This window comes from Mastacembelus armatus, chromosome 12, assembly GCF_900324485.2.
Source record: "Mastacembelus armatus chromosome 12, fMasArm1.2, whole genome shotgun sequence".
In the NCBI taxonomy this organism is placed as follows: domain Eukaryota; kingdom Metazoa; phylum Chordata; class Actinopteri; order Synbranchiformes; family Mastacembelidae; genus Mastacembelus; species Mastacembelus armatus.
The window spans coordinates 9,805,155-9,822,171 of NC_046644.1; the positions used below are offsets into that span (position 1 = coordinate 9,805,155).

Here is a 17,017-nt window from a genome sequence, read left to right on the forward strand (position 1 = left end):
TTGACAATGCACATCACAGTTTCATGCAACAATGATGCACCATCATTACTTTGATCACTGTGGCACTAATCCAAGCATCACATATTCCACGGGGATGATATCTAATAATAATCTATAAAAGATTTTAAAAATACCTAGAATATTATTGCCCTCAGAGAGCAGGGTTGTCATTGTTTACTACTCATATATATATATATATATAAGAAGGTAAAAATAAAAAATTTTAAAAGTCAGGATAATTTCCATAAGGAGATGTAGAGTTATCCCAATTTCAGGCCATAAACATTGTTTACTACTTGCTTCAAAACTTCACAGACAAAAAAAAAATATACACATAAACACATAGTGCAAGAAAGATGGACAAATACACAGACAGAAATACACTACACTTAAAAACACAACCACACACCACAGGTTTATACAACATCTCTCCCTCTCTTCCTTTCTCTTATGCAAAATAAGTCAGAGCAGCAGACCATCACATTTCCAGTTGTGTTCAAACCGATATTTGTCAGTCATCCAAAAAGCAACAACTATGAATCAAAATGAAATGTGTTCCACTGAGAAGATCTTATCGAGATGCTACAATAAGAGGCTGTCAGATGGCAATACTGTTTACACCAGTTTTTTTGCATGCTGGTGGGAAACAGTCTGCAGGCCAATGGACTCAAAAATCCAAAATTAAATCAAATGCTGCTTTGCAAGGCGGCAAACAATGTTAAACTCAACCAAGTGAAAGAAAAGTTCAAGCAATCTTCTCTTTTATGTCCATCCACATACACACAACATCAGCCGCATGGTGGCCTGATCCGACAGCCTGGAACAATAATAAGAATTGAGCAGGACAGGGAGGACCTATGTAGTGTGTCATAGTGGACGTAAAACATTTCTAAACCCAGGACATCTTACAAGACCCCCGTGAAAGGACTAGTCTAAAAGTTTTTTTTTTTTTTGCTTTTTCTTCCACAACTTAATGTCTGTGATGTGGCTCCTGATGAGACAATATACAGTAGGTTATAAACTCCATTGGCTTCCTCTATTTTTGACTCCCCTGCTTTTCTAAAGGTCAGCGCTGTCATGGCACTATTCTACTGGTCTAAGGCTAACTAAGTCCATTTGTGTGTCATAGTTCATTGAAGTTGAACCCTTTGCAGAATGTTCACATACATTTATTTTGCCTCTTTGAAGATGTCCCTCAGACCATGTGAATTCCACTAAAACAAACAGATTTTCAAATGTAGTTGTTTTAGATCCTGACCTTTTTTTTAACAATTCTGTAAAAACTGCTATCCACTGAAATATCCACCTACTGATTATTGAACGAACCTCTCGCTATCATTGAGACAGCGGGCACTAACTTGACAAGGTGCAGACCAGCGATGACGGGAATGCAAGAGAGCAACTTTGGAGTGTTGGTTGAAAAACATTACCCAGCTGGAAAAAATTTCTGTTGAGGTAATTTTATATTATACTCCTGCTAAAATACGAACCACCGTCAAGACATTTGGCTGTCTGTGCCTAAGTCAGGTCAAAACATCTGTGGAGAACAGTGAAGTCTCACAAAACCCTCCTGTGTGGTGCTCACCTGTGAAATTCCACTAAAGCCACCAAACTCTGGACTGGACCCAGAAATACACAAGTGGATTTATGGTGAGGTTAGCTCAAATATGACATGGTCCTTCAGACTATTCTTCAACACGTGACAATATCATATCATGTAACATCGGTTTACGTATTTTTAAGAAAGGGAATGCATATTGAAGTAACTTTAAATCAACTTTTTGTACACATAACCAAAGTTTCTACCAAGCAAACAGGAGAAAAATGCTCTCTAATTTTGCAATCACAAATAAGAAATCAATTTAATTACCAACTTAGCCAGTGGCTCCTGCGTAAATCTGCAAGTTCCAGGTTTGGCCTTGTATTGCTCGGCTGAATTCCAAGCAGGTTTGGCTCCTTTTCTGCATGTGGCAGAGAAGCTGGGTTTTCTCCAGACCAGCCACAAACCTGGCCAGTAGAGATGAAGTATAAGCACACCGAGAGTAATTTATAAGACTTCATGACAAAATGTCAGAGGTTAACCCTACCTTAAAAGGCTTTTCTTTCATTTCTCTTTATTTTGAGCATGATGCTTTTTTCCACTTTTACACCATAGGAGTCTGATTCTCTCTTAAACTCAAATGCATCTTCATAACAATACATTACCTTAGAGAGATGACAAGATCAGTCGTCTAATTCATTTAACATCAGACTTGTCAAGCAAAGCATTAGTCTTCACTGCTGATACATATCTGCACTTAACAAAGATCCTTATTACCCTGTATTTTTTTTTTTTTTTTTTTACCTGAGAGCTAACATGTCCACACCCACCTCTTTCCATTGACATGTAGCCACCAAGTTTCTTATCATTGCATAAAATCTTAACGCTGTTTAAATGCAATGTCTCCAGTCCCACAGTACAAACATTACAGTCAAATGCAGTGTTGAAAGACATGATATTAGTCAACTGGCCCCAGTGTTGTGGTATAAAAATATACTGGGACTGCAAGTTTAGCAGTCAAGTGGTATAATATATTAACAATGTAATATCAGTTCAGGTCTCCTTACAGGCAAAAGTAAATAACTGCTAATATTAGTAAATGCAAATATAATTAACTTTCAATGATGATGACAATCCCAAGAAAGACGGTAATACAATGAAAACCCCCCCACACAAGGTGTTTGAGCTGAAATGTGTATGTGTGTTGACACCAAAGCTTACTGAGTTGTATCGCTTCTGCAAATTCCAATTGAATATATTTAATTACGCTTTTCCCTAAATCAAGCATTTATGTCATTCCTTAATTTTTTATCATTCATGTGCTAATTCATTGCTGGTCTATTTTAGCAGTAACAATGACTATGGGGCCTTTGCCACATTCACCCTGCAAAAAACCTTAAGTTCCACAACAATAGAGTGAATGATGGTCACCAAACAAATTGAAATTAGCATCTTAATGACTCTAATTGCTCTTATGTATAAACTTACACTATCTTTAAATATGGTTAGGCTGCTGTTAATTAGTGTTGAGCACATTTGGAGATGCTGAGCTTTTCTTACTTAAATTAAGGTGGAGGCACACTGTGAGATAGCAGAATCACAAACCTGCTTTCAGTGTTTCTGAGCTGTTTGTCCTCTGCTGGGTTTCACAATCAGATGCTGGAACAGTGGATGGAAAACTGCCTGCTAAAATAAGCAGTAGCGGAGATATCTGTTATTTCATCTGTAATTACATTTAGAGTTATTTTTACTTGTCTCATTTAAGTTATTACACATTACTCCTTGGAGCAGATCGAGTCATTGATTAATTGATTGTAATGAACTGCGTTTAACTTGAGTGTTATCTTGGAGCCATTTGGCCAAATAAAGCATTACCGTTACCTGTTTTTTTTATAATTGTATTTAGTCTATTTTAACTCACTAAACATTTACAGCAATATCGATGAAAATTCACAAAGGATAAAAAATATTTTCATGGCAGAAGTGAATCTGGAGAAAATCTGCATGAATCTTTAAACAAAAATGCACAAAGAGTCCTGTGCTTCTGGGATGTAACACAGCTTCGGTGGTTTATTTTCAAATAATGAAAACATAATGAGTTAAATAGGATTGTGTTTATATTAGACTGAACTCTTGGGGGTACTGTATATTGCAAAACTGTGCAGATGCCAAAGCCAGCAAGGCATTTTATTTTTCTGCCAAGTGGCTATGAAGGCCCCCCGTATGCAGGTTTTCTGTCCCTGTGAGATTAAAGATAAATCATAAAATACAGATTATCTTCAGCTTCAACTGTTTTAAGTGTGTAATAACTGAGTAATGTGGGATTTTATGAAAACTATATTTACTATATAATTACAAAATGAATGGTTTTGCATTTGTTTAGAAAGTCTGCTACAAAGGCTACTGTATCTGATAGTATTGTATGTTTTGAATTGAAGTGTTTTGTTCTTTTAAAATTCTTTGGCATGTGTATTAATTTAAAGTACCAATATATACTGTATGTGTGTGTGTGCAGAAGAGTGGCCGTGCTACTGGGCTCCTCAGCCTGCACATGGTTTCATGACCTTGTGCTAAGTCAGAGAGACAAGCTTTTAAGTCACTATTTTAGCTGGAGAAGCCTGCGTTACACAACCAGGAAAAGCCTGCGGCAGTCCCCAAAACTCAGACTCTCCTCTGCTGGAGTATATTATCGTATACACTTGCCAAGATCTAAGCTCTTTTTCTTGGCACACAGTTGGCACCATCCAGCTGCATTCGATCCGCTTGCAATCAAATATACTTGAAAAACAAAATGATGCAAACAGGGAGACTTACACGACAATGGAAAATTTAATTTGTAAAATTACTGTACCATGATATGACAGCAGCAGAAAAGGGGGATTTGTTTCAAGATCATACGGAAAATGTTTAGTGCTTCTAAACAGAAACGTTTGAAGGATCTCTCTAGTCAGTAAGGTTTAATACAAAAATGCTTGTGTTTATGGAAACCAAAAATGTAAAAACGCCAATAGCTAGACTGACAATTTATATTATTATGATTTTTTAACAGTGAGGCAGCAAATTGATTCATTAGAAACACTGAAGGTCATGGTTCTGAATGTCAGACCCCATCTGTCTTCGAAGAGGTCAGAAGAGGTCACTTATTTTTCAAACTGGAAGACACACATTCATCTCATCATCTGCAACTAGAAAAGCAGAATCTCTCCATTCTGTCACTTTCTTCACCTCCTATTTTTTCACCATTACGGCTACACCAACTCGTGATCTACCTCGTTTCATTAGTGGCAAGTTTAAAGGGTTTGTTTCGGACCTCGTTATCAGGATTGATATTTCATTTTAGAAAATGAAAACTAGATACATTTGATAAACTTCATTAAGTGCATGCCGAGTAAAATCATCCCAAATCATGGTGAAAGTAAACACTAATGAAATGAGTGCAGTATGAGTAGACACTCACTGTCATTAATCTTTAGCAGTTCATATGACAAACAAATGAGACTGATGACCTCCAGGGCTCTTTTGTTCAGTAGCTTTTCTTCATGACGACTTGTTGACAGACGTCACGCTTCAATTTCTATTTATAAAGTTTTTTGAACAAAAAAAGGAGGGGGTGAGGGGTTGAAAGTGAGAGGAGCTCTGCGGCTCTGTCTCCGGTGTCGTGTAACAAGAAAGATGGACAGATAATGTCTGAGGAAATGCCAGACATTTAATATGGGACTGTTTGGTCAACAGTGGGGAGGAAATCAAGAACCTCAGTGTGATATGAACCAGGGAGGAAGGTGTGAAGACACGCTGGAATCTCAGCCGTAGGACTGTATACACCCATACACGCTCACATTCACATGCACACTCCCATTCACATATGAACATGAACATACCCAGATATGATCTCCTGCAAACACACAAACATTCATGCACACTCAGACACAAACAATAATAATCAGATAGAAGGAACTGCACCAACAAATACATTCTGCAGCAGCCCAGCTTGGAAAATGTATTCCCTCCAATCAAAGTATAGAGTTGCGTAATATTAGAAACTGCTAACTATTTGCGGATGAAAAGAAAATCAGCAACTTTGAATTAATGATACCACTCACTTTCTACAATGAGAGTGAAAATAAATATGCAGCTGTACTGCAAAAAAACTAAGCCGCTCAACAGGTGTATTTATCTTATGTTGAACCATGCTGTTCTAGCATAACTCAACAGATTTCACTTTAATTTACCTTGCTACGCAAAGCTTTTTTTCTGGTTTAAAGAAACTACACCACATGTTTCCAGCTAATATCTCATATAATGACATTTTCTTGGAACAACCATTTTGTTATGTATTCAAAAGTGTCCGCATGATTCATCATTTTCGTAACAAACGAATATTTTTTAGGACCAGACAATAATCTGGCAGAACATTAAAGTTCCACTTAAAACACCTTAATGAGTTCAATAAATTCAAGCACGGGCTAAAATTGACTGCTGTTCTTGTCATCTTTTTGGCTGTGAGTTTAAATATACATTTCACCTCTGCAGGCCATTCTGCTCTGATGATCACTGAATCAATGGGCCGGATACTTGTTATTCTTTTGAGTGGGAAAAATTAGATTTAATCAGATTTGCTGCCTCTTTACTGCAGTGTAATGCTGTCATCATACCAGCATATGTTCAGTTGCTCTCTCTCTCTCACACACACACACACACACACACACACACACACATATATAAAGCCAAAATTTGACTTTTTGTGAAATGAAGCATATGTGTTTTCTTGCCTTCAATTAAATGACAAGATCAGTAGCACTCTGTATACCTCTACGCTACATATGAAGTATTTTCTACTGCTACCATAGACATTTGAGAGTCATTTCGTGAAGCTATTTCATTCAGGAACTGACCTAACCATCCTAAGACAGAAATCAATTTTTCTCATTCAACACACATGTACATGCACACATGAGCACACTCTCTTATTAGAGGGGATTGAGACAGATTTTCCTGTGTGGGCACGCTCTGGACATCTGGTTCCCCAAAACGCTGCCCATGCAGGGCTGGAAAATAAGGACAGCCATTGTACTCTCTGCTATGTGTAAGTTCACTTTTTGTAGAATTTACATAAGCAACACGCTGTGCAGCCATTACATTCATGACAACACAGGGTGAGGGCAGTTGTGAGATGCTCACACTTCGAGACAGCATCTGTCTTATCCAGTGAGATTTGTAGAGTGAGCTGTCTCTTTTTATTTCAGACTTAAATTGGGGTCATGGGTGTAGATGTTTTTCCCACAAATGTGTTGATTCAAGAACAAACTGTACTTTGATTTATTCAATGTTAAAGTATAAATTCACTGAACAAAGAAAGCTGGGCCTTGTTGCTGTAACTGAGAACAGCTCTCAGTCACTGTGTGCATTCTTGGGTAGAGACAATCTGTTAAAAAAAAAAGTGTAACTAATCCCTGCATTCCCAAATCCTAAAGGTGTTATGCAAGGAGATGTAAGCAGACGAAAAAAATTTGATACAGGCCTGATATGCTTGTTATAGCCACATTTAAGGAAACACATTTTTCTGAAATAGGTTTTGGAAATGTCTAAATTACAGATGGGAAGGAAGATATGATAATTGGGTTAAACTCAGCAGTGCGCTGAAGAAATTGTTTGGTTTTGGTTACAGAAATAACTTTCTGATGTCTTATGCTTCTCATAAGATAAAGACAGGAAGGAGAGATGAGAATTAAAAATGTACAAGAATTTAACTGAGAACTGAAAGTGCAAAAATTTATTTCAAGCTAAAAAAAAAAAAACTTTACATTTCTTTTGAAATTCAGAGCCTTGTAGCCTCACCAGAACTCAAGTTACAAGGTTGTCAAACAGAGGTAATGTCATGATACCTTTAATGGAGACCAAGTCACGCCTTCTTTCCTTAATGGCTCTTTTTCTGATCTCAGTCTGCATCTCAACTCTTCTTGTTCCAGTCTCTCCTGGTCCTGAATGAACCAAATGGGCTTCAAACATTCTTTCCCTGTTCTCATAGACGTACACTGAGACCTGCATTCATCACCTCTACATGCACCATTACTCCCAGTGATGGGAGGAAAGAAACAACACTTTCATTAGCAGGTCTGCTCCACTGAGGTGTGGAATGTCCCGTGGGCTTCCAACAACAGTGACAGAGAAAGCGGGCCTTCATACAGCTATTGTTGTCCTCAACAAGCTCACTTAGTGTAATGCGCAAGGCTGAGCCCACTCTTCAAAAGATGAGGGGCACTGTGCAAGAATAAGAGCAGTCATGCTTAGCCAGATTAGAGATCTTAGAAAGTATAATTCATGGTGGTTTGAAAATAATGAGCTCAACGGGTTTAATTTATAGTGGAAAACAATCTCCAAAATGGATACATTGTGATTTAACAATAGCCTATTATTTTAAGGAATTTTAAATGTATGATTTTAAAATCTCCGCACAGCCGCACAAAGTCAAGCGGGAAAAGTTTAAGGTAGCTGTCCTTAATAAAGACAGTCAACAGTGTGACGTAGAAAGAAAGAAGGCATCAGTACGCTTCGTTCTAAGTGCTCGCCAGATGGTAGCGTCTGAAACACAGTATTCAGACAAACGTTATCCTCCAATTTCTGTGTCATTCTGGACAATATGAAAACATACGCACCCCACACAGGTGTGGAGGTGACATCTAAATCTCTTTCACAACTGCTCTTTTTCCTTTCTCCAATTACTTCTGTCACTTTCCATAGGTGCAAACATGTTAAAAGACTACGGGCGCTTTCGAGGACAGACCAAAAATTCACAAAAATTGTGCACTATTATCTACACATTTAAACAATTATCTCCTGTGCTGTTCTATGACAGCTGGCGTTTCCCACCTGTGAGTGTGGCCCCTCAGAATAATGATAGAAAAGTGCTATGAATTAGTCAGGTTCAAGCGGATGCTGGCCTTTCAATCTCGGATCACTGGTAACACCTCGCCAAACCTTGCCTACATTTCTAGTTGAATGCAACATTATTTTGAGTCAAATTCTCACATCAAACTTTTCCAGAACTATATTTTGGTATAAAACCAGAACAGCCATCATGATTTTCCAAGGTTGAAATCAAAAACTATGACCAGTGACAAGCGGCACATTCACCAACCCTGGCTACAAAATCTACAGAAAATCAATTTGTATTAGACCCACAGAAGCAATGTCTGATCTAATTAAAGTAAGCAAGCATATAGGAAGCCATTCTGTTTCCTTTTAACTAAAATCACAAGGAAATAAGTTTTCACCACTTCAATACATGAAATATTTGATTTCCATTTGCCTTTCCCTCTCCTTTAACGTCTGTTTCACGCCAGATGTAAATGGCCAGTGAAAATATTACAGAGACTTTTACAGACCGTAAATACACGTCTCCAGTTGTCGCCTGATTAAACAGCGTTTGGCGGCAGAGGCGGCAATATTTTTTCACCAGGAGTGTATCTCACTCATCACACTCTATCTGGACATCTTACACTTGAGTTGAACTAAAAGGCTTTAAATGGAATTGCCCTTTTAAACCACATGGCAAGACTGGAAAAAAATGTTTACTGAAATATTAAGCGGGCTGCTTCGAAGCCAGCGGGGCTAAAGGCGTCTATCAAGCTGCTGTTGATTAGATTTAAACTGAGTGTGGAAATTATAGAGTGCCAAGCTGTGCGCTGTGTTGGTACAGTGTCAGGTTAGTGGTTGTGTCTGGGATGAGAGAATTAATTGTTGAGTACTCCGGTGGCTTTGTGGACCAAATTCAATGAAAGCTGTGATGATTTAAGGTTCACTGTTTCTACAGCTTCGCTGACAAACCCAATTTCAGCCACACACTTTGTTTCTCCATAACAAGTGCCCATATATAAGAGAAGCAACGTGTTTGTCTTACCCTTCCAAAAAAAACGACCGATGTAACGGCTACAAAAATGATTCATGATCAGCTGCTATTACCTATGTAACTATAAGACAAGTGTGAGAGGATCTCAGAACAATAACTTCAGTGTATGGTTTTGTAAAAAAAAAAAAAAAAAAAAAAAAAAATACTCCTGGCAGTTGTGAACTCCTATGCTTGTTAAGCTTAATCAAAAAAATAAACATTGCCATGGGAAACTGATCTCCATCGAACTGCCAATTCAAACAAGTGACATAACTTGTGCAATTTTATATTTGACAGAATATACATTATGTTGTATGACAGTTGACGTTGCCCATTCTTCCTCTATGACTCCAAATAAATGTGCTGCTGGGTGGTTTGGGTGGACACTTATATTTGGAGGGGCCAACAAAGCCTGCTTTAAAATAACAACAATTTAAGCTTCTGGGTGTTAGGGTAAATGGTCAAGTGTAATCCCCTTAGCTCCTGACCAGCATTACCAAAAATTCCTACATAATACGCAACATGATTTCATAGAGACTGCTGCCTTTGAGAGATGTTTTTAATGCTGGAAAGGTCACCGAGGGGCACCAACAGACAGACAGGCAGACAAGGGAGATTTAAGTGCGCTGGTCTGAGGAACAAGGCTCCTTTTTTCTGGCGATTTCAGACTCGAGTCATTACGATCGATTTTTTTTTAATAACAAAGGATGTGGTGGAGCACGGCCGAATGTTTGTACAGCTGATTGTTAATACCACACCTTTTCCATTTGACTTTGCTGTAGGGAAAAAAAAAGGAAAAGCAAAAACTACAGGCCTCTGTTCATAAAAATAACAATAATTTCTAATAATCATAACGAATCTGGATAGTACACGTGGTCTTTGTCATTAATATACATCTTAGTATCCAGACCGAACCTATTTTAGGAGATGCTGACAAACTTTAAAAAGGCTGAAGAGTAAACCCACCAGCTGCATCATGTAGCCATGCATCACCTGTGGCAAACACAGGGTGAAGCACTCAGACAAAAGAAGTTTGTATGCTACAGAATCTGGGATGTGCGGCTCTGGGGATGTAATGGTCCAACCTTTTCCGCCTCAAAACAGATTCTGATTATCTGAGCCAACCCATCATTTGTACACTCGCCCTAGAAGGTGACAGCAATAGGGTTATGTAGGTGTGATGCAAGGAGAAAAATAAATAAATAAAAAAAAGCACACTGTGAGAAATGTAAAAATGAGCAACTGTGAGGAGAGGCAGATGTCCAAACAAGATAATGAAAAGAAAGGTCACAGAAAAACTGGCGATTTTGACATGGCTGGCATTTCTAAAGCTGGATAAACCGCAAAATAACATCTCTTGCAAACATGCATTCATCTTGTGCTGACAAGGACAGAAAACACAACAAACCTTCTCCAACACTGCAAAAGGTAACAAAGCCCTCCAATCAAGTTAGCTAGCAGCCTGGGTTTGGAAACTAGCATCTTGTGGTAATGTCAGGACAAACCTCAGACACAGTAGAGTCTTAAATAAGCCTAAATGTTAGACCATGTTTGTTGTTTGAAATTTAAATTAAAAGGTAACCCGGGCAGCTGAATGAAGATTGTTAAGATTGTTTCAGTTGTACTCTCCATAGCACGCTGACTGCAGCACTGAGGTCTAACAAACATGTTGAATGTGTCCTTCCTCATTAATGGTCCTGATGTAGGATTCCTGGAACCACTAGTATAGTTTAAGGTAGTTCAAATTTACTCTTTTATATTGAGTATGAATTTGTCAACTAACATTATATCTACTATCAAAAATTCCTGGATTCACAGAACATTGCTCAGTGCCTTTATATTAAATGCAGAGTATCTTTGAAGTCTCTCTGGGTAGGAAGACCCACAGGGAGAAAGCACCTGGCGGAGTCCAGCCTAGTGCAGCACAATTGTCAGATGTGACTTTCACATCTTCTAGTGGCACCTAACAACCATGTTATATATAAGCCAGACTCTTGTTGAGAATCCAGGCACATTACATGTATGTTGACACTGTGAGTGACTGGACTTACATGAAAAACAATAAAACCTGTAGATCTTATGTCATGTTATTCACTGTTGCTTGCTAAAACACAGGGCACAAAATCCTAGAGCACAACTCAAAGAAATCCAGCCTTTAGTTCTCGAGTGTTGGAAACACTGACAGTCATGACTTTCAGCTATTGCATTTCTCTTTTCCATTACAACACTGATATGTTGAAGGAAGGACCTACAGAAACACGTATTCAACTGCAAACACTGCTGAGAGTGTCCATAACACAAATAAACGTGAGGTCTGAGCAGCAATCGGTACAGTTTCACTCACTTGGGAGAAGTTGAGCCCATTGAGTGGATGGCACTGTTCCTCCACCTTCTCGACAGCCCCTGTCCGCTTCTTCATCCTCTCCGCCTCCTGAGCCAGGTACAGGTCCAGCACCGGCACCCCTCGTGTCTTAATATCTGCCTCAGTTAATGAGTTTACCATTAGCATCACCCAAACCGGCCGCTTCCTCTCCCAGTTCCCAGCAATGGCATTGAAGAGGTAGTCAGCATAGAGTCCCTTCCCTCTCTGATCCGGGGTCATCCACGAAGGCATCATGAGTTTTACATATTCAAGATGCCTTTTAAGTCTGCGATAGATGTCTCTGGGTAGGACATCCTGCAGGTTTTTGCCCTGAGGAAGCAGCTGGCAGCTGGTCAGAGCTGAAATAGTGTACGGATCCGTCAGGTCCAGTTCAAAGTAGACAATGTTGCTCTCCTGGAACGCCTGCTTAGAGTTTTCAGGGATGAAGTCCCAAACACGTGTATAAGGAACGTGGATTGTGCCATAGAAATATGAGGGTGGGTCCCGTTTGATCGTCCAGAGGAAGGAGTTTAGGTCAGTTTGCTGGGAGATAAGAAAACTGGGATTATTTCCATTATTAATAAATGTGCATTTTATTTTTCTCAGTCTTCATTAAACAGAAATTAAAAATCCTCATCACATCTTCACAGGGTCCAATGAGCTTTCTGTAAATTGCTTATTTTGTGTGACCTGCAGTTTTAACACCATTTATTGACAAAGCCTTTATCAATTAGAAGTTTCTTCACTGGGCCTGTCTGACACCAGGCAGAGAGGCTGTTTATTTGACAGGCTGCTAACACGCTGATAATGACTTATTAACAGGCCACTTAGGACCCAAGTGCCAAACAAACAATACGCATGTCAGTGACAGTCAGACTGTGAGCTGTCGTCCACAATGTTACGCCTTCTGGTTTTTGCTGGTCTGCGTTGAGTTTCACCGACATGATTAGCACATTTCTTTAAAAAAACTGATCAAAGAAAGACTGAAATAGCTGTTCACCAAACACACACATCTAAGGACCAACATCTTACACAGTTCCAATACACAACATGACTGTTGACATGATTTGTTAATTAGTTGATCGAGAGAAAATGAAGCATAAGTCATTTCGACAAGTGATTCTTCTTGTGAGATTTTAATTGCATTAATTCCCTAGTGCCATCCCATTATAGCAATTATTAATTCCCATTAAAACATGATAATAAGTGGGACTTTGGACTGTTACACTGAAATAATGAAGCAACTGGAAGATGACATAAATAGTCTTTAATTACACATCTCCACAAAACACAGCAAAGGAAGTTCTCTCCACTGACAAGGCTCCTTTCACCATTAGTCAATGTACTCTGTGGAAACCAGGTTAAAGGATTAGATATGTAGGAAGTGAGGAGATGGAAATTAACATTGAAAAGTTGGTCCAAACATCTTGTCCCTGTTGGGGAAAAGTTAAGCAGTAAGTCAAACAGCAAAAAGGAAAAAAAAAAAGGCACTTTACTGACCCAAACTAGAAAAAAAGGACGGTGTAGGTTGATACTTTAAGGTGTCCACAACGCACACTGGTAGAAGTATTACATCCACCTCTGTAATTAGACTTAAGCAATGTAATCACTCATTCATTCTCGTTTCATACCTTCCTATTTAACTCGCAGCTGGCGGAGTCCTTCAGCCTCCACTGGTCTGCTCGGGCCAGAAGTATCAGACAGGACTGGATGAATGCGCCCAAAGTGCCCCACATCGTAGCTCTCTCCAAATTGTGCACGGTAGTCTCTGTTTGCTTCACAACGTGTTGCAACAACTATTCCCCAGAAAGCATGAATGAAGTCCTATTTGCACAGCCCCGGCTCCATGAAGCCACGGAAACTGAGCTGACAAGTATCCGACAAACCGCCGGACAAAGTCATGCTGGCTCGAGCCTGGACATGGACGCAGTGCTGCTGTTCACGTGTGTTTGAGACAGAGAGAGGTGGTCACTGGAGTTTACGCAGGGTCACACCATCCTCTCACTGCTGGGCAGGCTGCTCTCTCCACACACGCACACCCCCCACCTCCCTCCCCTCCTCCTGTGTTGCCTTCTTCACGAAGTTTTGCAGAGTTTTTGCGTGATTTTATCCAAATGCTTGTGGCTCTGGCGCCAGAAATGAACCAACAGGTCCACGCACCTGAAGCCAAAACCGAATTGAAATCGGGATTGGGATGCGTTCCTAGTTGTTCGGCCGGTGAAGATAAGAGTTGAACTTTCCAGAGAAAAGTCCAAACATCTCTGCACACTGCGCTGTCTGTCTGCCAGGTCCTCACTGTTTGCGTCTGCGGTCCTGTTTCTCTCAGACCGGTGTGTGAGTGTGTGAGCATCTCTGTCAGGCAACCCCACTATACCCCCTTAGGTTGACTCCATAGCCCTCCCTCCTTACATCTCTCTCACACACACCCACACACGAGCACGCGCGCGCGGGCCCACAGCATTAATCTGATTAAACATCACCCGCCCGCGACGCGTAAAGTCTTCATTCATGTCAATAAACTGCCAAGCCTGGAAGATCATTAATGTTTACAATATAAAACACATGCAACGGGTTTAACTCGGCTAATAGCCCGCACATTCTAGTTTGTAGTCCTCATTTCACTTCATTTGGATGTTTAACTTCAAACTGAGGAGGTGTCTTGCTGTCACCCTATAGGAGGCCTACAGGCGACCAAGGGTGCCAGTGGAGATCCCGTGGACAGATTATCACTGCCTGCTAGTTAATGCCTGACAAACTGGCCGCATTAACATAAGAAAACCCGCAATAACAGCGCTTTACTTTGCGCTACAGCTGAGCACAGACATGCAACACATAGAAGTCTTAACTTTTGCGCTACCAATAACAAGCACTGCATTGCATTGGGATCCATGTATAAATACTGAAGTTATTAAAAATGAGCGCCTTTTTTTGCATATTAATAAACATATTTTGATGAAAATGTGGGATGTCCAACATTGGGCCATCGTGACTAAGAATATCTCTCTCATGTTTCATTTTGGTTTATCAGAAATGACGAGGACACAACATTAATGAACTGCAGTCCCTCCTCTGACGAAACAGGCCGTGCATAGAGACAAAATATGTGCGAGAAGAAACAAGTGGGGCCTGTTGGTTCATTTAAAGCTGCACGCAACGAGAGGCCGATCTATGCGCTGTGATTCTGCGCTCCGTCTCGTTAAAGCCCCGGTTCACACTGGGGCAGCACGCACATGGTGTTGTCAGACAGTAAACACAAAACGGTTTGTTGACGAGAACAACGACTTCTGGTCTTAAAGTTTCTTTTGTTTGCAGGTTTTCAGACACATACAACCGGCAGGAAAAATTATGACGAGGTCTTTGCAGGATAAGTGGTGTCAGCCGGGGAAAACTCATTTACTGTGAAAATAGACAGTTTTGGCACGACGCTGCAGGGATGCCACTCTTTTTGCTGACAAACGAGGACATACTTTACCCAACTCAAAATAGAAAAAGAGAAATTAGATACTGGTATATATGCAGATGCATTTAAAATGTATTAAAGCCACATGGGTAGGCTATGCATTGACAACTTCTAGTGTTTCTGTCCGTCTGGGTATAATATGGACCCACTGACTTTCCCAATGCCTGTTACAGCTCCCTCTAGTGGAGAGAATCATTTGTGCCACGTGTGTGACTTTAAATCAACTTTAAACCTGTAAGTACTGTACGTTTTGGCAACATGTGACCAGGTTCATTCAGAGGGGGTAGAAAGATGAAAGTGATGGTGCACTGATGAGAAAAGACAGAAGAAGCAATGATGAGACAGTCAAAGACGCAGGCTTTAAAGACTGAGTGATGTTTCTCCAACATCAACTCATCTAGAGACTTTGGGATCTGACTGATCAGCCTCATTTTTTCTTTCTTTCTTTGTATTTTACTGCCCGAGCCTGGGTGAACAGCTGGTTCATCCACACCGGTGGAAAAAAATTCTTTCCTAAAATATTGCTGTCGTTCAGACATCTCACCCATCCACTCTGATCACACACTCCTGGAAGAAAGACAAAACACACCTAATCACATGGGACCCAACAAAATGATGTGTATGTACAATATGATTCTACATACACATCATCATGTGTTTTTGTTTTCACTATTCTATTTATGAAGTGAGAGGGCAGGAGAACATTTTAAAGAAATACAGCAGATCTGCACAAATTCCTGTTGACAATGCATTGATGCATAGTTTAGTTCTATTCCCAGAAATGTGAAAGCCATTTGCAAACGACGACAGCTCTGGAAACTGTGCATTTATCCAATCATGCTATTGTCCAAGGAATTAAGAAAACATAAGGCTAATTCATCCGAACTGTTGACAGATCGCATTGAAAGGCACAACAAATAAAGCACAGTGAGAATAAGATGAAGGAGGGACAGCTACTATGTGTGAGTTCATCTTTGTGTTGTGTGTCTGTGTAGATGTAAAAAGAACACCTGCAGCTGCTTCCTCTTTAATGTCTGAAAAGGTTGAGAAATGTAATTTATAAAGAGGCATCTGTGTAAAACCACACACACACACACACACACACACACATACACACACACACAAACACCTGTTCTCTATTTCCATTATCGGCCCACCTAGCCCACAGAGGCTGTTCCACATAAATATATCATCCTCTCTAACGCTGTATGGTGTCACATATGTTTGAGGTAAAATCCTCTAACTGCTGCTTTTTTCATCATTTATTGCTCTTGAACGCAGCAAATTGATCCCACAAATAAGCCGCAGGTTCAGGATGGAGTCTACGGGTCACGACTCCTCAGATACGTCTGGAATCCACTGAACCTGCACATCACTGGAGGACCCTATCAGCAAAATGTTTTAAAGTTAAAAAAGTAATTATTTCAATTATATTATTATTATTTACTGCAACATATCCACATAAACTGCAGACATTTATTTTGCATTTCGATGTTTTAATGCTGGTTCTCTTATGTTTTCAGCGTTTTGTAAACACACTGAATTGCTTTTGTGCATGGAAATGTCTTTCAATAGTTTGACTAACACGAGGACATTAGACACTGTATTGGGGTTGCCTCTTCTATGCTGCTTGATGACCCATGAAATGAATTAAAATAATCCCAAAATGTCAAACTACACACTAAAGACTGATTCCTTCCAACATTTTAACACATCTCTACTGTTTCATCAAAGGCAGTCTGTTTGAAGCTTCTAATGGACTCCAGTGAC

General features: G+C 39.8%; 1 protein-coding gene across 1 annotated transcript in view; it reads right to left on the reverse strand.

Moving 5' to 3' along the window:
* Nucleotides 1-13,712, reverse strand: part of trabd2a (TraB domain containing 2A) — a 49,651-nt gene extending 35,939 nt beyond the window's left edge. The window contains exons 1-2 of the mRNA XM_026297881.1: nucleotides 13,419-13,712; nucleotides 11,770-12,330 (exon numbers count right to left, since the gene is read on the reverse strand). Of these exons, the coding sequence (XP_026153666.1) occupies nucleotides 11,770-12,330; nucleotides 13,419-13,523 (666 nt within the window). The 5' untranslated portion in view covers nucleotides 13,524-13,712. The remainder of the gene's footprint in view (nucleotides 1-11,769; nucleotides 12,331-13,418) is intronic.
* Nucleotides 13,713-17,017: the final 3,305 nt, after the last annotated feature.